This window comes from Asterias rubens, chromosome 20 (assembly GCF_902459465.1).
Source record: "Asterias rubens chromosome 20, eAstRub1.3, whole genome shotgun sequence".
Lineage (NCBI taxonomy): Eukaryota > Metazoa > Echinodermata > Asteroidea > Forcipulatida > Asteriidae > Asterias > Asterias rubens.
In genome coordinates, this window is record NC_047081.1 from 2,208,806 (window position 1) to 2,235,686 (window position 26,881).

Sequence of the window (26,881 nt, forward strand, 5' to 3'; positions counted from 1 at the left end):
TCTAAGTCACTAACTTGAGGTCAACTCACTGACTTCAGTCCTAGCGACCGACTTGAGTTCCAGACAGTCTGACTTTTGCCAGCAGCTCTTTATCTTACCCTTAGGGTCTTCTTCATTAGTAACTGCCGTTCCACCTTTGCCATTGTTGGTTCCAGCTGCTACAACTGGTGGTGGAGGTGGAGCACTTGTTGTTACATCAGGAGCATCTGTTCATAAAAAAATGCATTATATAAACCTTAACAATAATATAATAATATCAAAGTCTTATACAGCGCAATTCTACTAAACAAGGTATTCAAGGCGCTGAGTATATACAAACTTTCAGAAAGATATGTTATAGAAGTGATGAATATTCTGAGACCCGATTAAGTAGCACCTTATAAGGGTTTACAAGGTGCTACGGCGCATACTGAAGCCACAGCCGGGAACATCGGGGCGAAAACCTTCTCTTTTCGATAAGCGCACTGGGTTCTTTAACATGCGTTACACAATACGTGGGACCAACGGCTTTTCGTCCCATCCAAAGGACGAAGTAATGGTTAAGTGTCTTGCTTAAGGACACAAGTGCCACGGCTGGGGACTCGAATCTTCAGAAACAACCAGTTCTGATAAGTTGACACCAAGGCAATGACCAAGGAGTATGGAGGCAATCACCTTCATAGCCTCTGTGAAGTATCACCCCCAACATTTTTCAGCAAACTTACTTGGATTGGGGTTGGGACATCGTCCACCTGTACAGTTTCTCTTTTCAAAGTTTTCTCCGAAGCAGTCTTGACCGCCGTTATTAGGGGCTGGATCATCGCAGTAGCGACTTCGGACATGTTTGCAAGCGTTACTGCAGGTTGACCAGTCCGTCCAACGTCCCCACTCACCATTCACTGTGAAAATGAGTAAAATTTAAAAGAAAATTCACATCTGAGAAGTCTCCCGCGACAGTAGAGTAGATACACACATGGTGTTACCACAAACCAAATATACATTGATACCTCACCATGCAATGCCTCAAATCCTATAACATTCACATCATTCAATGTCATAATTCAGCGAGTTAATATTCTGATGCTGTTTACCATTGTTAGAAACGAACCTCTACAAACCTCTATGAGGTAATGCAGTTTCAGAGAAAGAGGTGATTTTTCACCTAAAAATTGAATCTGAGAAAAGGCATCAGGCAAGAGTCCTTTCTCAGGCATCTCTGTACATATACCTTCCCTTTAAAGGCAGTGGACACTTTTGGTAGTTACTCAAAATAATTATCAGCATGAAACCTTACTTGGTAACGATCTACTGGGGAGCTGTTGATGGTATAAAACATTGTGAGAAACGGCTCCCGCTGAAGTACATCATTTTCGAGAAAGAAGCAATTTTCCACGAATTTGATTTCGAGACCTCAGTTGTAGAACTTAAGGTCTCGGAATCAAGCATCTGAAAATACACAACTTCGTGTGACAAGGGTGTTTTTTTCTTTCATTATTATCTCGCAACTTTGACGACCGATTGAGCTCAAAATTTCACAGGTTTGTTATTTTATGCATATGTTGAGATACACCGGGTGAGAAGACTGGTCTTTGACAATTACCAATAGTGTCCAGTGTCTTTAAGAAACCCTGATTAAGGGGTCAGATACTGTCAGCTTCTGCCAGGTCAAGTTGTTACTCTCTGTGTGTTTTGCAGGGACACTAGTGGCTCAGTGATCAACCCAATTAGTCTACCTGTCTCTATTGTTCTAAGCAACGAGTTGTCACTAATCACTCCAGGACTAAGTAGCTACTTCGTCATTCCACTTAGTCAGTGATCTGTTTGGTTAACAGCAGTCAAACAGCGGTAGCAAAAAGCCAATTTAGAAATGGTGTACAAATAATATACAGACACTTCCATTGTTGATAAAGGAACCGCGCTGACGAATGTTAGCTAAGCATTCAATCGTGTCAACAGATTTTGTCAAACTCTTCTGCAAACCATCAATTAAAGGCACTGGACGCCTTTGGTAGTGGTCAAAGTCCAGTATGCACACTTGGTGTACCCCTTGGTGTAAGTCTTAATTATTTGAGGTCAAAATTGCCTCTTTCTAAAAAAAGAAACAAAATACGTATCTTCAGAGAGAGCTGTTTTTATTACAATGTTCTATACTATCAATAGCTCTCCATTGCTAGTTAAGTAAGTTTTTATGCTAAATAAACAATCATTTTGAGTAATTACCAATAGTGTCTATGCCTTTAAACCTACAAATGCAAAATTTCCTAGCCAAAGGCTTTAATTTCTGAGAGAAAGTTGTTAGCTTGTTTTGCCAATTTAACTAGGAAAATATACAATAAAAAAAAAGTAAAAAAAAAAAGGGTTGAAGCTATGAAATCATAAAGTAGTCCCTTGTGCAAAATTTCTTGAAGGGGATCCCCGGGCCCACCCCCTACCCCAATGGTATTGGAAAAACCAGTTATACATCTGTTGGTGTTTTTAATGCAACCCACAGTCAAAAGAAAACATTCAAAGCTTTTTCTGATTACAAAATCGCCATCGAATCGTCCTGTCAATTAGCAATTATTCCCACTAATGTAAACAGCAGACAGCAGAATGTTCTGGTGACTCGTCTCGCACAAAGATAGACACGCTCCAATTGGACTCGAGAAATGTAGAGCGGACATCGTTTTGATAAATTCTGTTATTTAACTAATGTAGTTGGCCATCTGTCAAACGCATTACTGGCAGCGACTTGTGTGTCACACAGTTGTTGATTGTAATGTTGAAATACATGATGCTGTTGATTTGCAGTCAACAAACCAGATGCATATTAGTCCGATATATGAACCATTATGTAAACATTTATGGAAAATGAAAAGTGCACTGTCTCTCTTTTGAAAACGAGAGGAAAAGTGCTTTCCAATGCTATTTAGACTTTGGGTGTACATATTGCAAGCATTTGCGGGAGATTTAGGAATTCACAAATTTCAAGATGTTAAATTTCTCTCAACTGTCAATTGATCTCAGAAAAACATTCATCAAAATGTGTTGTGAAAGTAAAAGCTAGTATAGTTGGAATCTGGGTGAACTTGTGGTAGTTACTTCCCTTCAAGTTAATGACCATAAAAAAGGCCTACTTGTTAAAGGCAGTGGACACTATCGGTAATTACTCAAAAAGATTATTAGCATAAAACCTTTCTTGGTGACGAGTAATGGGGAGAGGTTGATGGTATAAAACATTGTGCGAAACAGCTCCCTCTGAAGTGCCATAGTTTTCGAGAAAGAAGTTATTTTCCACGAATTTGATTTTGAAACCTCATATTGAGAACTTGAGATCTCGAAATCAACCATTGAAATGCACATAACTTCTTGTAGCAAGGGTGTTTTTTTCTTCCATTATTATCTCACAAGTTCGATGACCAATTGAGCTCAGATTTTCACAGGTTTGTTATTTTATGCATATGTTGAGATACACCAACTGTGAAGGCTAGGCCATGACAATTACCAATAGTGTCCACTGCCTTTAAAGAGCACTGCAAAAAGAGCTGTTTATATTACAAAACACTGTCAAAAACGACCCCCTTAGAAGCAATAAAGTTTTAGAGAAATACCATTTTACACAAACAAATTTGAACCATTCGCCTTTCTCAGGCATCTGGAACCAAATGATTATATGCAACAATTTGTTTCTTATATAGCACTAGAACAAAAAGGTATACTTTGGTTTAAAGCCTTCTCTTTACCTAAACAGTCCTCTGTACACGGCACGGCCTGTGTCACCTTCCCTGTGCACAAATGGCCTCCATTCTTTGGAGAAGGATTTGTGCAAGCACGGGCACGCTGTTTGAGTCCTGTACCACATGTGACGTCACATTCTGTCCATTGGCTCCATGGTGTCCAACCGCCATGAACTGCCAAGACAAAATCAAAAATACACACAATAATCAGTTAGATGTATTAATTTTAGTTTTTTACACAGATGTGTGTTAGCACTGTATACTCAGTACTTTCTTGAGTCCTGTGAAAACATATCACAGGTATTTTACTCGGGTGGGATTCGCACCCACGACCCTTGCAATTCTAGAGCAGTGCCTTACCACTTAGACTACCGAAGTTGCCCGGTAGCTAGAGGCTAATCAGTTAGATGATATCTCATGTTCAACTCTTTAGAAACCAGAGCGGCTGCAGGCGGATTGTACCAAAATCCACAGAGGGGCTGCAAATGGCCGCAATATTTGACAATTTTTTGCTCAAACAATGAGGGTCAAAGAAAAGGTTTGAGACTGAATTGACATTTTCCAATGTTTCCCATGTAAACATAGAATCTACAACTCAAAACGTGTATTTCTGTTTCGTTTTCATCTTCCTGACATTTTACCTGTAAATAATGGTTAAAAAATCAAAAAGATTTGTAACGTCTGGGCGTATGTTTATGATTATACAGAAATGAATGGTCTCTGAAGGGTTAAATGATATACGTACTTTCAGTTTCGATTTAGAACCCATAACATGAATACACAGAATAACAATAATGTGGCAGCAAACACTAAATCTGTTGCACAAACATCAAACAAATGAAAAGAAAAGCAAAAACATGGTTCCGCCCTGGACATGCTGAAAGAATTCATTCCAATGTGAGAAAACGAAACAGGAACTCGTGATAGACAAAATAGAAACAAAGCTAAGAGGTGTTCGTGTACATTCCTCAGCCGTGAACACATGACTGGAAAGCTTGCAAGTGGAATGGCAAGGCGTGGCTGAGCGTTTTTATTTTTGCAACGGACTTAAAAGGAACACGTTGCCTTGGATCTGACGAGTTGGTACGCAACATTATGGAGTGGACGGGTCTGACGCTGAATGACTCCCTGAGAAAGTCTGAAGATCGAAAAGGATGGAGGAAACTAACTGACAAATCTTCAAGAGGTGCGCCCACGGTCAGAAGACTATGGGATAGGCGAAGATGACTGCACAGAGAGCTTATAGTCAACAATTCAAAGACCCCATATGCAAGAAAATATTACAAACAACAAACAACAAAGAAACAATTCGTTTAAATCAGTGCAACATCTTTGAAACAAACTTGGTAACAAAACCCCAATCAAACATTTTCATCAAAAGAAAAATTGCCCAATACAAAAGTTTTGGTTTCAATATAGTTTCATTGGAATTGGTACAGACAAAAGTGCAGCAAACCAATGACTAACTGTTTTCAGAGGCTTTTTCACAGATGTAATCAAATTTGATGAGATCTCCAAACAATTGTCATATAATGTGTCTATTGCTACATGAGGACTGGAACGAATGTACTTTATGTCACACACAATGATGTATCATATTTATTTCTGGGAAAGTGATGAAGAATAAAACAGATGGTTTGAAGTGATATAGGGCGGATTATAAATATACACTCTTTGCACAATTCTGTTATTTGCAATCTGCCAGCAATATCAAGTGGTGAAATTATTTTTTAATTTCCCCCAAAAACCACAGACCACTATACAATTTCACATAATATCTTTAAAGAATGGCATTTTTGGTCAAAAAAGTACTATGGCACAATACACTTTTCAAAAAGTGCATGCAAACTTTATCTTGAAGTAGGATTTGAAACTTTGCATGGTGGAAATACGATATGGAAAGGTTTGCGGTAACACCATGTAATGACTATCTCTAATGAGTTGGGGTGGTTCTAAAAAGAACCGTTGGTTTTAAACTCGACTTTATCTTAGTTTTTACACTTCTGTCCACATAACTGAACTGAAGACACCAGAGACTCCTACAGCAAATTGAAGACACAATAACAGGAAAAAAGAGGGAGGTCGGGGGCACCATACCACGCGATACTTTTTTGAATTTCCCACCTGTAAACACCATCTTTGTTTTTACACTTCTCAGGGGTGAGGTTCATTACTAACGAAAAAGTTTGAAACTTGGATACACATTCAAAGGTATGTTGAAATGATGCCATTTCTACTGTTTGGTAACCCCTGGGTTTATAGATTCCAAGGAGCTTTTTGAAACAGTATCCAAAGTACTAGAGAAGTAGACCAATGAGCAGGATTTGTGGAATTTTTCATTTGTCTGATTTTTTTCACCAGGCCGACATAAAAAGTCTGAATTCAGCCAAAAGTCTGAACATCTCATCCCTGACTTCAGTCCACATAACGTGTTCCTTTAAGAATTTCTAAGATTCCCAGAACACATTGAAGACATGATAAGAGGAAGGAAGGAGGTAGGGGCACCATACCACATGCCACATAACACTTGTTTGAATTTCCCACCTGCGTTCTTACCATAGACCAGAACCTGTGCCTTCTCGCTCACTCGTCTCGTCGCCAAGTTCTCCGCGACGCAAGTATAGTTCCCCGTGTCGGAGAGTCTCAGCTGGTTCAAGATCAAGCTCTGTTGGGTTTGGAGATAGTGGCCGTCAGACTTATCGATGCGGACGCTGTCTTTCTCCCAATATACTTCAGGATCTGGTACCCCTGACGGAGGTCGGCAGAGTAGCTCGATCGACTGTTGTGGCTCTGCCTGTTTTCCGAGAGGCTCTTGTTCAAAAAGTTTCTTTAGAACTGTGAAGAGAAAGTCGAAATATGGTTTCTTCAAAATCAAAGTTTTTTAAAAGATGTTTTTTTTTCACTGGGAATAAAGAACATTGTTATTGTTATTTAACCATTCATTCATCTTAAAGGAACACGTTGCCTTGGAGCGGTCGATTTGGTCTTTGAAAAGCGTTTGTAACCGTTTGTTATAAAATTGATATGGTTAGACAGATGTTGTAAAAGTAGAATACAATGATCCACACAAATATGCCTTGAAATTGCGTGGTTTTCGTTTTACCTCGTCGACTAACACGGTCGGCCATTTATGGGAGTCAAAAATTTGACTCCCATAAATGGCCAACCGTGATAATTCGAGTGATACTTGTGTGGATCATTATATTCTACTTTTAAAACATCTTTCCAACGATATACATTTCATAACAAACGGTTTTGAACGCTTTTTTATAGACCAACTCGTCCGATCCAAGACAACGTGTTCCTTTAAGTTAGGTTGTTTCTTAATTTTCATTTTTTTTCTTAAAACAAAAATCGTTCAACATCCTCTCCAGCTCATGCCCTTCTCTACAGTGCCGTTAACCTCTTGGCAGATACAGAAGAAATATTGCAATTTCACTGCCAGTAAAAAGTAGGAAGCAATATTGGTTATAAACTTTCCCCATTTGAAGCCAGCACACGTACAAAATTAGCATTCCAAAGCTGGAGTTGTGTCAAGTTATTTTGAAGTACCAATCATCCTGGGAAATCTCAGAAAGAAATAGAGGAGTGTCTTGCTGAATAATAACCATGCTACAATTTAGCAAGGGACCCTTGCTAAACTGCTCTCGTGTGAAAGGGGCTTTGCTGAATAGTTACAAGTTCATCACTCCTGCATCGTATCAAAAGAAATTATACAAGAACATTTGGCACACAAATTCTTTTGCACTGCGTCTTCAACTCGAAGCACACTCTACACTTACGCAGGAAGAATAATTCTTGGATAGGAAATCAAGATGCTTCCCGGGGGAAGAGGGGAAATCTTTCTACTAACCATGGTCATCTAACCATGTGCTTCTTCTGTAGTTTTTAGTGCCATTAACTTCCAGAATCCTTACCAAACTTACAGACCCTTGAACATCTCACTTTACATATTATATTTCTTTTGTTAATCCAATAAGCCATAAGCAGGTTCCATCAGCAGTTACAGCTTTATGATTGGGGCGACCATTCACATCCAAAGATCAAAGAATTAAACTTTCGGGTATAAGAAGTGAAATCTTTTTCCATAACTACAGTGCTTATAGTGTGTCATGGCCGAGTGTTTATGAGCATTGAATTCAAGTTCTGATGCTAAGTCACCGGAGTGTGGGTTCGAATCCCAGTCGTGACACTTGTGTCCTTACGCAAGATACTTTACTATAATTGCTTCTCTTCACCCAGGGGTATAAATGGGTACCTGCGAGGATAGAGGTTGATATTGTGAATGAAAAAGCCTTCGGAGCGCCACGGCAGCTCGGGGCTGTATACTCCATATATAGGGAGCTGAGAAAGATTAAAGGGATGTTTTGGCCCAATGACTGGGGGACTAATGTAAAGCACATTGATACAGTTACTTCAAAATGAAAAGTTTCTCATAATGCATTACACTATCCTAAGCTGATGTGCTTCTTATCAAGTTTGTATTGCCATTAAAGTTTCAGAGTCATTATCAATCGTATACAGACACAGGCCTGATGCCTCACGGAGGCAACAAGGGCGATTGCCCCCGTGCCCCCAGGTCATTGCCTTGGTGCCCTTTATATGCTCCAGTGGAAATTACCAAGTTTGTATTGCCATTAAAGTTTCAGAGTCATTATCAATCGTATACAGACACAGGCCTGATGCCTCACGGAGGCAATAAAGGCGACCGCTCCGTGCCCCCTTGGTCATTGCCTTGGTGCCCTTTATATGCTCCAGTGGAAATTACCAAGTTTGTATTGCCATTAAAGTTTCAGAGTCATTATCAATCGTATACAGACACAGGCCTGATGCCTCACGGAGGCAATAAAGGCGACCGCTCCGTGCCCCCTTGGTCATTGCCTTGGTGCCCTTTATATGCTCCAGTGGAAATTACCAAGTTTGTATTGCCATTAAAGTTTCAGAGTCATTATCAATCGTATGCAGACACAGGCCTGATGCCTCACGGAGGCAATAAAGGCGACCGCTCCGTGCCCCCTTGGTCATTGCCTTGGTGCCCTTTATATGCTCCAGTGGAAATTACCAAGTTTGTATTGCCATTAAAGTTTCAGAGTCATTATCAATCGTATACAGACACAGGCCTGATGCCTCACGGAGGCAATAAAGGCGACCGCTCCGTGCCCCCTTGGTCATTGCCTTGGTGCCCTTTATATGCTCCAGTGGAAATTACCAAGTTTGTATTGCCATTAAAGTTTCAGAGTCATTATCAATCGTATACAGACACAGGCCTGATGTCTCACGGAGGCAACAAAGGCGATTGCCCCCAGGTCATTGCCTTGGTGCCCTTTATATGCTCCAGTGGAAATTAGCAATTTCCTTGAAGGTGCCCCAACCAAGGAGAAAACGCCTTGGTGCCTTGGCCCTTTAAAACATGAAGCATCAGGGCTGCATGTACTTCCTCAGAGGGTGCCCTTATCCAAGGAGAAAATGCCGTGGTGCCCTTACCCTTTCAAACACAAACCATACAGGCCTGCAGACACTTAAAACCTCTTCGTAAGCTTTTGATTGTGATGAACATTCACGTCCAAAAACCAAATCGAGCGATCAGACTCAATTTGACATTCCACAAACACTACTCTGTCTTCCCTCGGTGAAGTTCATCGCCAAGAAAAGGTCTGCATGGGATGCTATCTCTGCTGAGTTTCCCAAGCAGTCCTGGGAAATGATTTACGAGCAGCCCTGATTGTGGACATGCCCAATGAGCTTGTGATTTACGACCAGTCATGTTCTGGACATGCTTAACAGACTTGATGTATGGATTGCATAACCAATGAACCCAGCAATTGCAGATCAAAAACCTTTTCTGATCTTAAGTTTTAACAGCATATCAACAAAATGGACGTACTTGTATTAAAGTTTACTGTATGTGACAAGAGCGATCATCAAACACTCATTATTAAAGGCGCTATACACCTTTGGTTATTTTCAAAGACCAGAACTCTCACTCGGTGTTCCCCATCAGATGCATAAAATAACAAATTTGTGAAAGTTTTTAATCAATCGGTCATCGAAGTTGAAGTGACAGAAAAATACCCTTTTTGAACAAATTTGTGTGGTTTCAGATGCCTAATAGAAGACTTCTGAAATCTTTTAATATTTTAGTGAGAAATTACCTCTTTCTCGAAAACTACGTTACTTCAGAAGGAGCCATTTCTCACAATGTTTTATAATATCAACAGCTCTCCATTGCTCATTACAAAGTAGGTTTGTTTGCAAACAATTTTTAAATAAATAAAGCATAATTATTTTGAGTTTATCAATAGTGTCCATGAAAGTGCCTTTAGGGAACGTTACAAAGAGGACCTGCTTGCAAAGAACACAAATTAAAATTATGATTCTCATATCTGCTTTTGAATGTTTTTTTTTCTTTTCAGTTCTTGGTTTTCAGTTTTTAGTGAGATGTTATGCCCGGCTTTGTTGTTCTAAGTTCCCTGTGTAAGGGAATAGACTTCTTTTGATTTAGGAAACAGGAGACACACTATTCCCCTGACCTTGACCAGCGAACGTAACCAATCAGTGATTTTACAACAAAGTGATTTCTTACACATATTTCTCATTGTAATATTCTTGCATTCTCCAATTGCAGAAAAACAAGCAATCCCCTCTCGCAAACCAAAGAAGGATCCAACACATCAACATAAATTGGCGGTAAACACTCCACTCGATCTAAAAATAAACCCTACATCATTGTTTAATACATCCCTCGTCAAAGATGTATTAATGGCTGTATGAAGTTGTCTTTGAGAAGCCAAACAAGAGATGGACTTTGTATGGATGAGACTTCCTCCACGAAGTAAAAATTTGTCTCTTTTCTTTCGGTAAGAAATGAGCTGACAACAACCAATACAGCACATTATCTTGTTAAACAAAAACACATTTAGCAACGTGGCTAAAAATAGAGGAGGTTTTTCAGGCACTTTACAATCGCATCCTGAGTTGTTTTTGTGAAAGAGCTTGTGGGGCGATTTTGGTCAGGTATGAGTCGTCCCTATCCTGTTTCTACCGGGCCAGGTCGAGCCTACTGCTCATTCAGTTGTTGTAATGTAAGACGCCCACACAGGATTAGAGGAACCCAAGCGCCTTGTCAGTATTTCTAAAAAGAGGAATTGAACTAAATATGAAAGCCATCCAGGTAATTCTTAAGAGTCGGAGGGGGCAATCCATAAGAGAGATAAGTTTTGAGAGACCAAACATTTCCCCTCTAAAAGGAACTTCCGAAGCTATAAAAATGAAGAAGAGTTGTTCAAGTATACCGTGTTTGATTTCTCTCCGATTGTTCACGGGAAAAGATCTCATTTTTTTGGCACAAAATGGTTATCCAAAGGCAGCCCTAGACAAAGAGGTGTTTTAAACATTCAGACTTGAAAATGAGCTTTTGCAATTTGACTTGTGGCTAAGACTGGCTTTTCGACTGTCTGGAAATAAAGTTTCAACAACAAAGAAATTTGAATCCTTGTAATGGAAACATGCAACCTAACAAAGAAAATTTTATTTCAATGGAGGGTCACAAAATTCATTTATTGAATATAATTTCCCTTTTTCGTTGAATATTTTGGGTTCCACAACCTAGCCAAAATTGTCAAGCAATATTTCCTGCTAAAGCAGCTCTATGAAACTGGGCCCTGATAGGAGAAGTTAATGTTGGGGTGTGGTGGGGGAAGGGGGGGGGGGGGGTAGTGCCGAGTGGATTTCCATGGTTAGTTTTTAACTGTAAATAAAACAGCAGATTGGCTTCCATAACATGACAATTCGGGAGACAACTAATCATCATAAATATTATAAGACAATGTTTTTTGGCAAGTTCGTCTCAGTGCCACAAAAAGTGCAATGTTAAATGTCAAAGCATCACTTGAAAGGGAAAAAATCAAAGCAATAAATAAATAATCAGCATAGATGGTTTGTCTTGGCCACCACCGTAATAATTGGCTCTTGCTACACGGACGTAATGAGCCGCAAAGTGTCTGGAGAAATGAGAGATGGAAAACATCTTGGATGATTCTCAAGAATTGGGGACGAGGGGAAGAGAGGTGAGGCCAACGTGGGTGGTTAAGACACAGTCAGGAGGTTGGGGACCTGAGATTTATGCGGGGCAAAGACGCTAGAGAGTCTAGTTGTTTTGTTGTTGTTTGTGTTAAAGGCACTGGATACCATTGGTAATTGCTCAAAATAATTGGTAGCATAAAAACTTGCTTGTTAGCGATCAATGAAGAGATAGTTGATAGTATAAAACATTGTGAACAACGGCTCCCTCTGAAGTAATATCCTTTTTGAGAAAGAAGTTATTTCTCCCTAAAATATTTGAATTTGATTTTGAGTTCTCAGATTTTGCTTTTTGAGGTCTCGAATTCAAGCAACTGAAAGCACACAACCTAGTGTGACAAGGTTAGCTTTTCTTCCATTATTATCTGGCAACTTCGACAACTAATTGAGTTTTAATTTTCACAGGTTTGTTATTTTGTGCATAATACACCAAGTGAGAAGACCGAAGGTGTCCAGTGTCTTTAAACTACTGTATAAGGAATCATGCTTCCTTGTGTAGTGATTTCAGATTCATTCGCAATGAAGTCTTTTGTTGTGCAGAAGAAATTGTTATTAATTAAATTTTACCATGATGTCTGTAAGAAAATCTGTTTAATTGTTTTCTGATTGGAAATGTTAACTTTGGTACAAGGAAACCTGCCTTATTGTGTAGTGATTTCAGATTCATATACAAGGGAGAGGACGTTTCTTTTGTTGTGCAGAAGAAATGTAAATTATAAAATAAATTTCTTCACCACGATGTTTATGTATAAATATCTGTTTAATTAATTAATTAGTTCTTCTTTGTACTAATGGATTAATTTGTATAATCATAGAAACAATATTACTTTCTTAAAATCAATGTGTAACTATTACTGACTTTTGTTTTGTAATTACTAACATTTCTCATTTTTTTATCTATTCTTTAAAGGCAGTGGACACTATTGGTAATTATAACTCAAAATAATTTAAACCTAATTGATTACGAGTAGTGGGGAGAGGTTGATATTATAAAACATTGTGAGAAACGGCTCCCTCTGAAGTGACATAGTTTTCGAGAAAGAAGTAGTTTTCCACGATTTTGATTTCAAGACCTCAGATTTAGAATTTGAGGTCGCGAAATCAACCATCTAAAAGCACACAACTTCATATGACATGAGTGTTTTTTTCCTCATTATTATCACGCAGTTTGGAAGACCAATTGAGCTCAAATTTTCAAAGGTTTGTTATTTTATGCATATGTTGAGATACACCACGTGAAAAGACATTGGTGTGCAGTGTCTTTAAGGGAATGGGAGGTGCAGAATTGTTAACTATATCTACAATGAAGTGAATACCATCTGTTTATTGTCTTTTCATTGTAAAAATGATTATTATTGTTTACTCTTAAAAACAAAAACGATGTATTTCTTTATCTTTGGAATTACATTTAGTCTTGATTATTATATATTTTATAAATATCATTATCATAAGTTCAAGTTGTTGTATTTTTTCCTCAATATGGGGGGGGGGGGTGAGTTGTGAATAATTGTTTAAGGAAAGCAAGAAGACTCTTCTTGTTGTCATGGTTTCAAAGTGTCCCCTGAGATGATTTTTCAGTCAATTCAAATTTTTCATTAATCAAAAAATCTACACTGCGGAATGAATAAATATAAAAACATAAAACTTAATTAAATAAAAGGACGGAAATAAACTGTTATCGCAAACTTTTTTAAATTTTTTATTACGAACCCGAACCATTCATTGTCGCCTTTGTTTGGAAAATCTTAAACACCATTTTAAAGTATTTGGTTTCCATTTTTTTGTTTTTTTTTGGTATAATTCCGTCTTAGGGTCAGTGGGACCCGGGACTTAATTTCAAGGCCAATGATGGATCTAACGATCCCGAGGGTTTTCTGTCAAACATTTGAGAATGGTTCACCGGCGTAGACGAACAATGGTTTCACGCAGTCGGGTCTCAACGGGACGGTAAACTTAATTAACACCCGCGCACACTTTGGGTCTTATTGTACGCCTTCTCTAATCACCCCTGTGTTTATTTACTCATCCGTGTCTACCACAAGCCTCATTCACACAATATCGTGACTCATCAAATTCACCAGTTCAAATATTTTCCCAAGCTTTTTTTCTTTCTGTTTTCAGACGACTAATTTCGGGGTTGGGAGAATGGTAGTCCACGATCATTAGGATTGGCGGATTAGCTATCCCCGCCCGGCTTCCTGCCCACCTCCCTAAGACAAGCTTCACCTAATAGTGACTTCAAACTAGAGTAAAGCACCGCCCCCCTTGTTGAACATCAAAAGCCAGAACAAAAAGAAACTCGGGACGAGTGTCAAATTACCAGATGAGTCTACCCCGGGAGTCAGCGATGGCCTACCCCCCATCATATGGAACCTCCATTGTTATGGAAGCTCGTGAAATGTAATACGGCTTTTGCAAGCTCGACTCTATCATGTACGGTTCCACTGTGTGCGAACACTTAGAAACGCGTATCACTTTTCGCCGTGCTCAATGGCTAATTGAACCACGGCGTTGGAGGGTCCATTGTTCGCCCCGTCAAAGCGGACGTGGATAAAATGGGTAATCAGATCTGCTCCAACAAATACCGCTAGAAATGGACACTGTTTTCAATTAAACATCAAGTGACAGTAATCCTGGCACGCTTTTTTGAGGTGACTGTTTCTCCTCTTTCTTTGAAGAGAGAGAGAGAGAGAAAAAACTGAGTGAAAAGATAAATAGAGCGTCTCTTACTTATCGTAAAGAAAAGGACTTCCATATTATACCCCTTATTCATCAATATTCTGAGGGCTGTAAATAGGCAAGGGAGAAATCAGAGCCAACAATGGACTTTACAAAACACTCCTCGTGAAGAGTTGCTTTCTTAAGCCACGACCTTCATGTTCCTCAACCATTTCATCAACTCAAATGAAAATGTCTGTAAACAGTAATAACACACGAGTTCGGAGGTACACATTCTCTTCTTATAAGGAGTGTAAATATGGAATGTTGTGATGGGGGAATACTGGAGCGTTTTTTTTTTTCTTCTCAATATTAAATGACACAATGGTTTTATTATATCTTCAAAGTGTTTCAAACAGTAATTTGTGCTATAATTAGACGGTAATAATACACACACAGTCAGATACAACTGTCATATTATGTCAGTTATAGAAGTGCCAAGTAAAATAAACAGTTTTTATTTCAACAATGTTTTTTCAAAGTCTGTTTATTCCACGAAGGTAAGCATACAGGGGTCATTCACAAAGAGTTAGGACTAGTCCTAACTTAGGAATAGTAACTTAGGACTAGTCTTGGATAGTCCTAAGTGAAACCTACCCCTCGACACCTCAAATGGATTTTTCAAAGATCGGTATTCTAACTTGGTGTATCCCAACATATATATGCCTACAAATTTGTGCACATGTTGGCTCAATTGGTGATCAGAGTTGCAAGAGAATAATGAAAGAAAATACAAATGTGTGTACTTTCAGATCCCAAGAAGGGCTTCAGGCCTGGAGTCTTTTAATATTGGAATGAGAATTTACTTCTTTCTAAAAACTATGTTACTTTAGAGGGAGCCGCTTCTCCCAATGTTTTATACTTTATCAACATTGCTCGCTACCAAGTAAGTTTTTAATCTGACAATTATTTTTAGTAATTACCAGTAGTATCCAGTGCCTTTAAAGTAGGCCAACCCATTCATTTTTTTTTATATATCCCGGGGGATAATGGTTTATTCACAACGTTTCACAAAACAAGTACATCAGATCATCAAAACAAACATCAGTATAAATGAAAGCAAGACACAGCGAACCCATTCATACTTACATGCATTTCGGACGTAACCTGGTCTGGATTCATGTGGTACTTCATTCACATAAGCAACACACTGGCAGTTGTAGTCATCCCCACCGAAATACTGCTCCACATCTTCCTTCGTAATCGCTGAATGAACAAAGGAAAGTCCAGGATTAAGCACTTAAGTAATGAGTGAACAGCCACTAAATGTTCTTAATCGCAAGACAATATTGTTAGTTCCTTATTCAGGCATGTTTGTTTCTATATGAACAAATTACCTAGTTCCTAATTCACCTTTTGCACCGACTTCTAATTGTTAGCTGAAACATAATAGCAAATAGCTGAAAAGACATAAGGAACTAAGGATGGATTACTGCAAAAATATGTCAATACTTCTACTTATATCAGTTTTTATTGCCAATAATTGTAGAAGCGTTTACTTACGAGTTAAAAAAAAAATAAAAAATATGAGAAACTACTCACAAATGCTTATGTCCATGAGTTGTTCTTCCACATCATCGAACGTCTCGTGATGTTCCAGTCGACTGGTATCCATCCAGACCCCATTACATTTGAAGTAAAGCTGGTCCACTGGCCGCGCCTTGCAGGACAGGGTTACCGGTCGATTCTTAATGATGTAGGCATCTTCAGGTTCCGTGTAAAATGTTGGAAGAATGGCGGTGGGTAATTCAGTGACTGGTAAAGTGTCTGGAAAGAACAAACAAAAGAATGGAAAATGGAAATTATTATAATGACTTCTTTAAAATGGGGTCCTTTGGGCTGCAAAAAGCAAGAATGGCGGTGGGTGATTCAGCAAATGGTATTAAACAGTGTCTGGAAAGAGCAAAGAAAGAATTGATTTTTTTTTATTTGACTTCTAAAAGGGGGACTTGCCTTAGGATTGGGCGCTTTGGGCTAGAAAAGGTGTTTTGTCAAGAATGAATATGTAGAGATGTTGAACTAAGAGCAATTACAACAGCTTTGTTCCACGTACTACATTCGTTTGGAACTCTTTGCATGATTTTTCTTAGGAAAATCATACTTTGGTCTGAAAATACATTAAGGTCATGACCATCCCTTACCCTTGGTTCCCCGCCAAAATTTTATTTTAAGGTTGTCCAATGCAAGAGCTCTTTGCAAATATAATTATTGTGTGCCCTTTTGCAGACTAAATTTAGGCCTTTGTATTACATTGAAATATTTAAATGTCCCTTGTATCAATGAAACAATCAGGCATCAAGTTTTGTTTTCCAGGCCAGTAGTTGAGAGCAAAAAATAAAATAACTGAGTAATGTCTTGGGAACAGAACTGGTTTATTAAACAAAACGGTTGACTGAAAAAGCAACTGATGACTTAAACAGCTTCGTTTTTTATCCACTTCCTCCACACTCCGTCAAAACAACAACAGATTGTCGATTTAAAAAAAAACTGCAAGAGGCCCCCCTAAGTAAAAAACAAACATTTAAGTTAAGCAACATGTAGGAACTGGACCACAAACTCAGCTTATCCATCAACAAAGGTTCTTAAAATGTATTTAATGACATTACACACACTGACAGACAGGGGGACTAAATGAGGCATTCAGCCTGTGCACATGAACCCGAGTCCAAGTTCAAACCCACACTGGGTGAATTCTTGCCATCCTTCCCACCCACATCTGGCCAACTTGGATCTGGGTTGCATTGACGATCATATTAGTTCCAGAGGCGATGGCGATTTCTCTACCACAGACTTGGGAAGACGGGGAAACCATCTGGTATAAAATTACTTTCAATTCAATCCAGGTTCGGAGTGGAACTTGAAGCATTTTAATTTTGCTTTTCAGATAGGGGCAATGATGTCACGATAACTATTGACCAATCATAGGTAAGCATTCATGGTGACCATTGACCTACAGATTTTGTGGTAAAGGGTTTAATTTCTGCTTTACAAATCAGGGTAATGATGTCATGACAACTGTTGACAATCATAGAGCATTCTTGATGACCTTTGACCTAAAATTTTGTTGTTTAGGGTATTCTTTAATAAAATTTCCAGATAAATTGTCTTCTTTGTGACATCCTTCCATACAAGTAAGAGGAAAAGTCGTAAAAATACTATTAACTCAATTAAATATTGAGTATTTAACAATAGGCAACTAAACTGTGAGACTTTCCGAAGCTTTACACTTCTCTCTCAAAGTGTGGGTTATCGATTGAAAGCTGGCAAGGTTGTCATAAATAATTTCAAGGTAGCTTTAAAATTAAGTCCTCCTGTAGCCACAGGGTTTGGGATTAGGTCCAAAATGTCACAGTGAAACATACATACAGTAGTTAATAATCTATGCTTGCATTTAGCAAGGAATGTTTTCTACCTATAGGTGAAGCAAAGTTCACATAACAACAGATTTGCGTTTTGGATATCGCAGACAGTTGGCGCTTAACCTGTAAGCAGAGAATGGCTTTCATAAGCGAACAAATTCCACAGTAAATCAGTGTCATGGCACTATGCTCGGTTCATGAAACTGAATTTGTATAAATATACTCCCAGCTGAAACTGAAGAACTGTCAGACTTTGTCACTCATCATTTATTGTGTCAATAAATCCGCTTTCCGTCCGGAGATCACTTTGTAATGCCTGTTTATTGTAGACAGTTGGCGCTTACCATGTAAGCAGAGAACGCCTTTCGTAAGTGAACAAATTCCACAGTAAGCAGTGTCATGGCACTATGCCTGGGTCATGAAACTGTGCTTGTATAAATATATCTCGCCACTGAAACGTAAGAACTGTCAGACTTTGTCACTCATCACCAATTGTGTCAATAAGTCCGCTTTCTGTCCAGAGATCAAGCTATCAGTCTGATGGTTTTTTAATGCCTGTTTATCAGACGTGAAAACAAGTTCACCTTTGGGTAATACAATCTAAATTCTGTGGTTGGACTAGGGGGGATTTGGAGGGTATATGCATACAACAGGTGCCTGAGCTCTGGTGTGATAGAAGAGGCATGTAGCTTGACAGTGTACAAAAGGAACTCTATCTCACTCGCATAAGCAGACAACCCTAACAGCAAAGCAAAAGTCTCATACTTCAAAGGCGTAGCTCCACAAAACCTTGCTCGAAAATACTTGAGCGCAAGTTTGACGTTGACATTGTACAAAACGATAGCTATCCCACTCGCATAAACAGACAACCCTAACAGGAAAGCAAACGTCTCATACTTCAAAGGCGTAGCTCCACAAAACCTTGCTCGAAAATACTTGTGTGCTTTCAGACGCTTGATTTCGGGACCTCAAATTCTAATTCTAAGGTCTCGAAATCAAATTCATGGAAGATTACTTTTTTTCTTAAAAACTTCATCATTTCAGAGGGAGCCGGATCTCACAATGTGTTATACTATCAACCTCTGAGAGGTGTGGTAAGTACTCAAAATAATTATTAGCATAAAACCCTACTTGGTAACGAGTAATGGGGAGAGTCTCCCCATTACTCGTTACCAAGATAAGGTTTTGGGGAGAGTCTCCCCATTACTCGTTACCAAGTAGGGTTTTATGTTAATAATTATTGTGAGTAATTACCGATAGTGTCCACTACCTTTAAGGAGCCATAATTATTATTATTTATTAAGTGACCATCCACGATCCTGTCATATGCCATGATGTTAAACATCCCACACCTGGTTACCATCTAAGTATCATTTTATATCATCAGCCATCTGTTAATAAATATCAAACTTGTCAATAAAGCTTGGGTTGAGAGAGTTTGGCCTCTGAGATGTCTGAACAGCTGAGCGAATGAACACCTGAGTTCTTAGCCCTGTCAGCAAGTCAAATAGTTAACACTTTAAAAAACAATTTGGTCATAATTAGTGATCTTTAAAAAAAACATTTTCAAAGTTGTGACTGCATGGAGAATTTTGTATTAGTCCTGTTATAAAATACAGCACGCTACACATAAACTGGTTTACTGCAGGGAACGGTTTTGTTTGCAGCAATTTTGCTTAGCAACATATTGAGACTGAGTTTTTTTTTGCGTAACCAGAATACTAATTATTGAGAAGCAAATTGTGATTTTCACTCAGGGATGTAATAGGCTGAAGTATCAGTCGTGCAAAATCATGTTGTGCTAAGCTTATTAATTAAATTAGGCCTACTGATTACTTAAAATTAGTCTCATCTCTTTAAAATACCAGACTGTAGATCTTACATCATGTCGATACAGATAATAGATGTCCTAGTGCGTAGTGTCCGAGAAATTCTAAATAAATGTTGGCATTCTTCGTTGCCGTGTCGGTATGCAAGACATGCTTGGTGTGTGTGATTTCAGGACACGATGATGATAAATGGACAGAGATATATGGCTGGCGATATGACCACAGAATAAATTACTCCATGTTAGGTTTAAGGGCTAGTGCTTTCCAATGACAATTACTCAAAGACTTGTTTTTCAGTAGACCTATAAATGCATTAACTTTTATTTTTTTGTATGAGCAATGTAGGCCTCTGTCATCCCTTTAATTTTGTTGTAAAGACTAATATCGAACCAGGTTTTTCAAGCATGGCAATTTTTTTTTTTTTCAATTGTGAAAAACAAACACATTTCATACGTAGCATGAAAATAGATTCATATAATTAAGATTCTATGTTCTCACCCCACCGCCCCCCTTTTCTGACTATGACCAAACCTAACCCAAACTGTATCTGTAGACGCTAATATTAACTATGACTAGCGTTTACCATCTAAACCATATCCCAAAATCTACCCCCAATAACTGAGCCTTCAGCCCCAACCCCCACCTAACCAAAACCCAAAATCCCGACCCCCTTCTTGGCACTCCACATTGCCCCCCTTGAAGCTACCCCTTAAATGTAACAACATTCCTCACCTGCACAAGAATTGCCTACCTCAAGTCGACATATAACCCAATAATGATACAACAAATATAACACGATCCCTGGGAGTAAATAGCTTGAAAGTCTCCTGCAAAAGAAGCCTTTCCTGGACGACTCCATCAAGCCACAACTCAGAGTATTGGTTTATGCTTCTTCACAGTGTATAGATACAATTAGATTATGTTATCAAGTGATTTGCAGGCAAAGAATGGGAAATGATTGTACTTTTTTACAAGTTCAAGTTTTGTGTATCTGGTGAGTGCACACAGCGCACAAACGAAAGAGCTCTCCCAATATTGTCTGTAGAAGATAATTCTGTGGACTTAAGGGGGAACTGATTCAAGTGAGACCAAATAGTGAAGAATAATGACATGTATCTAGAACGCTAGCTCTTAGGGCTTGTTTTCAGACACCACATTTTATAAACCAACTATTTCCTGTTTTTCTACTTTAAAAGCCTGAAGACATGTTCGGACACCATTCAAGAAACAAAGCAATGCTTCATGTTTCTTTTTCCCGGCATCTGTTTAATTCATTTGGTCGTGGTGGATCAAAATGTTAATTAACTCAGCTTGTTCTAAAAAGTCACTAGTAGAGTCTCCTGTTTCCGAAGTCAAAACCCTGAACTGTTTAACTTTCCTCAATGAACTTTACATGAACATTCATATTTATTTAAACTTCTTAAACCAACTTTCTTTGTAGAGTATGCTAGTTTTGTTTTCTTGTTTTCATATGTAATTGGCCATTAGTCTCCTGTCTCCAAAGTCCAAACCCTGAATTCAGAAGCAAATTCGAACTTTCCTAAATGAACTTTACGTGAATATTCATATTTATTTATTTACACTTCTTATACTTTCTTAGTCAAGTATGTTTTCTTTTTCTCTTTTTTCTAACGCTTTCCTGCGAGTTTATGCGTGTTCTGTCTTTGTATACATAGGGCCTATGCATTACAATGTAGTTCTGTAATTTTTGGAAATGTGTTTGTGGAAAAAAATAAAAATATCTTTTTAGGCCATTTTGTGGGCAAGATTTTTCAATGCCAAGGAAATCAAAGTTCAAACATACCTCATGAGACCTGACCCTATTTTCTAAAACATCTTATCCCTAAAAAAAATTCCACAACATTTCAAACCCAGCCCAGTTTGTGTCTGAGCTTCAACATGTGGACAATAAATTCAGTCTCGCGCTCCTCCAGTTTTCCCCGTAATCCTCATTCTTCAAGATTAATCAACCCTGACATTTGCTAGTCTGCCACACACTACACTCTAGACTTAGGTCCCACATTTTCTTCAAAACGCTTGTTCCACCCCCTTGACGCTCAAGTTCCCCGACCCTCTAATGCACTTGAGTTACCTTTAAGTACTTTCTAATGGCCTGGCCAATATGTTTTTATACAGGAAACACATTGCCCCCAGCAGTTGTAGCTTAGTCAATTCTACATACTCGGGCACACACAGATTTTTTTTAACTGACAACTGTGGTGAAGATAAAAAAATAGTGTTGAAACTTGTTTATGCATCAGCTGCCCTATTACCATGGTCAGTTGAAGAACTGCAATGGTTGTGTGTAAAATGCAGAATCACATTATGAGCGGACAGATATCTTTACTACTGTTTTGAACTTGCCAGCAAACATAACATTCAATACCTTCCAGCGATCAATCTTGTCTGAATCGATGCTCACATGGAACTGCCTTTCCACATCTCTTTCCCCACAAACCAGCACATTGAATCAAAACACGAAACCCTCTTCCCAAAAAGTGTAACAACAATCAGCCAGTCACCCTTGTTCCCTAAATAACCAAGCCGGCAGAGTGCAATATTCCCAACGACCCATTAAAAACAAGACCTGTTAAAACTCTTTTGAACAATTACTCCGCACAGTCAGGCCCTAACCAAACTGACACCCTTTTGACAAACGATGTAACAGAATAGCAATCAACTTGAACTCCCTCAGACAAACATACCCTCCATCGACCTTCTTCCTCCCTCTGAGATGTTACAATTGCGAAAAACATTGCAGCATCTTTTATTTTGAGACTTGGCTAGCCATCGCGGCATCAGTTCAGGGCGATTTATGTCAAATTCTTGCTTCGGTGTTTTTTGGGGAGCGACATTTCTGTCAGATGGACTGACAAATGACAACCATTTACCACTAGATTACCATAAACAAACGCCAGGCAGTTTGTTTTTAACAACAGGAGTTGATCATGAGTGGTTTGCCTGCCGGTTGGCAAGATCCTTAGGGATAGGGGATTAAACTTGGTGCCAAGTCCTAGGTTGATGAAACCTTAATCATGACTTATACAAATTACAGACCCATGATTTGTTAGACTTGGTGCAACATTGACTGACATTGAAAAGCTTACAAATGAAAATCACAACCTATGGCTCATTAATCATAGCACAAACTGTGTACACAAATCCACCATCAGTTTAAAAGAAGAAACACTATCACAGTCCGGGAAGAAAAAAAAATGGATTTGTTCAACAACAAAAAAAGGAGAACAAAACCAACAAAAACATAAACCTACTTCGCATTGCATCCACCTAAAAAGAAGCAGTATCAAACTACAATAGCCCCCTCTACCCTACACATGATAAAAAGTCAGCTTTGGTTATTTTGACCAACTGAATTATTATTCAGGATGACAGGAGGCCCTACTTCACATTTCTCTGGACGATTGGTACTTGAACAAGTTTGAATAACAATGTGGAGGTTTCAGATCCTGTTCTTGCAGAGTATGGAGAAGAAAATTATTGAGGTTTACTCGTGGGGATGGGGGTTTGCTTAATTTTTAGGGAAAGAATTCCACGTAATATTTTTTTCTAGAATTAAAGAAACAAAAAAATCCACTTGGAATGCCTCCACCTTGGAGAACAGGGATGAATTTCACAAAGAGTTAGGACTAGTCTTATCTTGAGTTAGGATGAGTTACTCGTCCTAACCTAACTTAGCCATACATTTTGTATATCTCCTAGGACTAGTCCTAAGTTAGGACTTCAGCTGAAGTATTTTATTATTTGAGTGAAAAGTACCTCTTTCTTTCTCAAAACTCTGTTACATTACTTCAGAGGGAGTCAAATGTCACAATGTTTTAACGGCCTACTATCAAAATCTATCTATAGTAAGTTTTTATGCTAACAATTATTTTGAGTAACTACCAATAGTGTCCAGTGCCTTTAAGATGCCATACTCAGTCGATGATACGCTAGCTCGTTACAGATTAATGTTTGATGATCAATGCATGACACTATTTCATGGTCAACTAACACCATATTATAATTAAAGGTATTTACTTTCTCGGTTGAAGCGAAGATAGAATGACATCATGCTTGGATGAAGTCTAAACAGTCCCAATCAGTGCTTGACTTGGCGTCATAAAAGGACCAAAGACCTTTATGCACATGACGTCATTTGAATAGGGCGCCCTCTCGCGTAGAAATAAAAAAAGTGGCTGTGAATAGGCCTATCCTGGGGATGTTTCAGTTACCACATTTTCAATTATCAACAAATTATAAACCTTTCTATTGAATAACTCCTGGTTGCTTTGTTATATACACAATTGGCAGGATTATTGGACAGTCTGTACCCAAACTTTAGAGAGATATCGCACCCCCCCCCCCAAAAAAAAAAAAAAAAAAAAACATTTTCAACAACCACATTCCACAAACAAAAGCATTGTGTGATCACATCCGAATAAATCACTCATTGTGCATTACCAAACTGATGCTAAAATTGAGATACGATTGTAAAGCCTCTAACGCGCTCAGTGTGAAAACAAACGTATCAGGGAATCAATATCTTTGTGTGTTTAAACACAGAGGAAGGGTCCTAAGCATTGATTTTTCTCTCAACAATAATATGAATGTTTTAATCTCTGTTGATGTTGTCAAACCACTCAATAATTAGACTGGATGCTGTCGCTCTACCATAAGGCTACCCCCCCCCAAAAAAAAAAAAAAAAAACCCACTAAAAACACACCCAAAAAACCCATAAATATGTTGATTTTGGACTTGCCAACTTTCTCAATTTAAGATTCTAAAAGTGAAACCTACATAATATAGAACTTTAATTCCTGTCTGTTTCTTTTTCTATTAAACCCAAAGTGAACAAGAACTCAAAACGTGGCCGAAAGGGAAAGAGCCAAGACGTCAAGTCTTTCCCAAACACGCTATGTTTGATCATGGATAAGCTTCAAGTCAACAAACACAACTGACGAGCAAACAATACACAAGATCCAAACAAGTGTGCACCACCAGTCATGTATTGACTCGCTCATTACCTCCAGGCACTTCAGAACATTGACAAGCTTTTTTTCGAGAAGAATATCGTTGCTTGTGGAATAATAACAGTCTTTAGCAGTTCATTGTACGGGATGGAATGTTTAAACGGTTCAGAAAAGTCAAGTCGCATGCATAATTGGTTATATTGGTTTTAAGACATCAGAAGCGATCCCTGTAAGTGGATGCAGTAAGTTGTACAACTACAAGAAGACGGTTGACAACCCTACACTCCATGCTTGATGGTAGACAGCCGCTTACTATGATAAAGGGGCACTGCTGCCACCAGGGGGTAAAGTCATAGAGGTGCCTAAGCACAAAAGGTAGCTAAGCTCAACACACAAATGTGCTTACCAGAACAAAGTTCTTGTAGGCATATATATTTACGTTTATGTAGGATTAAAGCAATTGAACGTTTTTAACAAACTTTAGAAAAAATACTTTGCTGTTCAGATAACCCATGGAGGAATAAATTATAGTAAACTGCATGTTCAATTTCCTCCAGGAAAAAAAAAACATCATTATGAACCAAACGTGGGGTTAAAATCCCCAAAGGAATTCCCTGCGGTTTTATTTCATATGAATTTGTGTGAATATGACGTAAGTGTAACACAACGCCTACAGTTTCATTTGACTTTATAAATCGTAATGACCTTTTTCATTATAATTATGGTAAAATATTAAAGAAAATTACCTGTACTTAATTTTCCAAAGCATCAAACGCACCCACGTGAAGTGCCAAATGTTCCAGTTCAGCGCACACAAGATTGACATAAAACAACTGCGCATAGGAACTCTTCAAAGTGTCCAGAACTGTCTGCTACTTCAGTGACCGCTCAGAGTCTAATCTTTCCGGACGGGAAAGCTTTTGGTTTCACCGAAATCAGAGGAAAAAAAAACCTACACTAACAAGAGGTTGTGTGTTTATGTAATGGAAATATTTGTATTGGCTTTCTTGAAGCTCTTTGCGTAATCCTATATTCCTTGTGCTTGACTGTTCGGGTAAACAGTGTAACTCTAAGCTTAAGGCCACATGGCCCTACCTAAATTAGTCATTAGGCTTTGGGTAACACAGTAAGACAGTGATTTCCTTAACAATTGTTTTCGTACAAACAACAGCCACTTTCTACCGTGGGGGTAGTTTCTCTACACAGAGTGTGCACGTATTATTATCATCGTTTATTATTTTCTTGTAACGAAACCAACTATGCTTTTTTTTTAGCAGCAAGTCTGAGGAAACCTGTAAACAGTGGTGCTTGCTATGTGAACAAGACACTTGGGTAATAACCTCTACTCGTCCGTGACAAGTATTCTTCTTCTGTTTCTGTGAACAGCCAATCCTAGTAGAGGGACATATAGCATGTCCCATCCGAAGGACACATCAATTTAAGTGTCTAGCTCAAGGAAGTGCCACGACGAGGACTCAAACCCACACTTTGCTGATCAGAAACACCAGAGCTCAAACCAAAAGACCAAACCAACACACCTGCAACATCACAGGTTTTGACATTTAATAACAGCACCGGGACTTTGCACAAGGAATTTAAACACAAGCTCATCGAGCGAAGAAAGCCTAACAAAACACTTGCATTTGATGGAAATTTCACTGCGACAGTGCATATCTCATACAGGTACATTATCGTTTCTACAAATCAATACAATTCTTAAATTTATGAGACGGTTGTGATACACAATGTAAAGATTTCTCGCAATGACCAGTGTGTAGCTTGACCATCAGGAAATGCCTAGGCCAGGTCAATCTGTTTGTTACCATGGTAACATGGTCTGTATACAAAGACACGCCCATGCAGTCACCATGGTAACCCAGTCTGTACAATAACTCTCTCGGACATTCCATCACGTCTTGAAAGTCAAATCATCATCCAATTGGTATTAAAAAACATATTTTACAAATGAAAACATTTTCATTTACTAAACTACATCCTGAGAATAAACAGACGTAGCTACAAGATGAAGATTGTTTCACTTTCGGTTTGAAGGATGAAGGAAGAAGATGTAGAAGCAGAAGAAGCAAAAAGGTTGACTCTGACAGCAAAATATTGAAAAGTTTACATGTAACTCAATAACTTGTTTCTAAATACAGTGGCCCAGAATAGCAAACACTGAATGTCAAGAAACAATGGGAGTTTCAGAACTTTCTTAGGGGGGGAGGACTGA

The 26,881-nt window shown here is 38.6% G+C and overlaps 1 protein-coding gene across 1 annotated transcript in view; it reads right to left on the reverse strand.

The window, feature by feature from the left end:
• LOC117303944 (netrin receptor UNC5C-like) overlaps positions 1–26,881 on the reverse strand; it is a 140,844-nt gene that overhangs the window by 8,068 nt on the left and 105,895 nt on the right. The window contains exons 2-7 of the mRNA XM_033788412.1: positions 16,035–16,259; positions 15,582–15,698; positions 6,252–6,530; positions 3,702–3,869; positions 705–878; positions 99–206 (exon numbers count right to left, since the gene is read on the reverse strand). Coding sequence (XP_033644303.1) covers positions 99–206; positions 705–878; positions 3,702–3,869; positions 6,252–6,530; positions 15,582–15,698; positions 16,035–16,259 — 1,071 coding nt within the window. The remainder of the gene's footprint in view (positions 1–98; positions 207–704; positions 879–3,701; positions 3,870–6,251; positions 6,531–15,581; positions 15,699–16,034; positions 16,260–26,881) is intronic.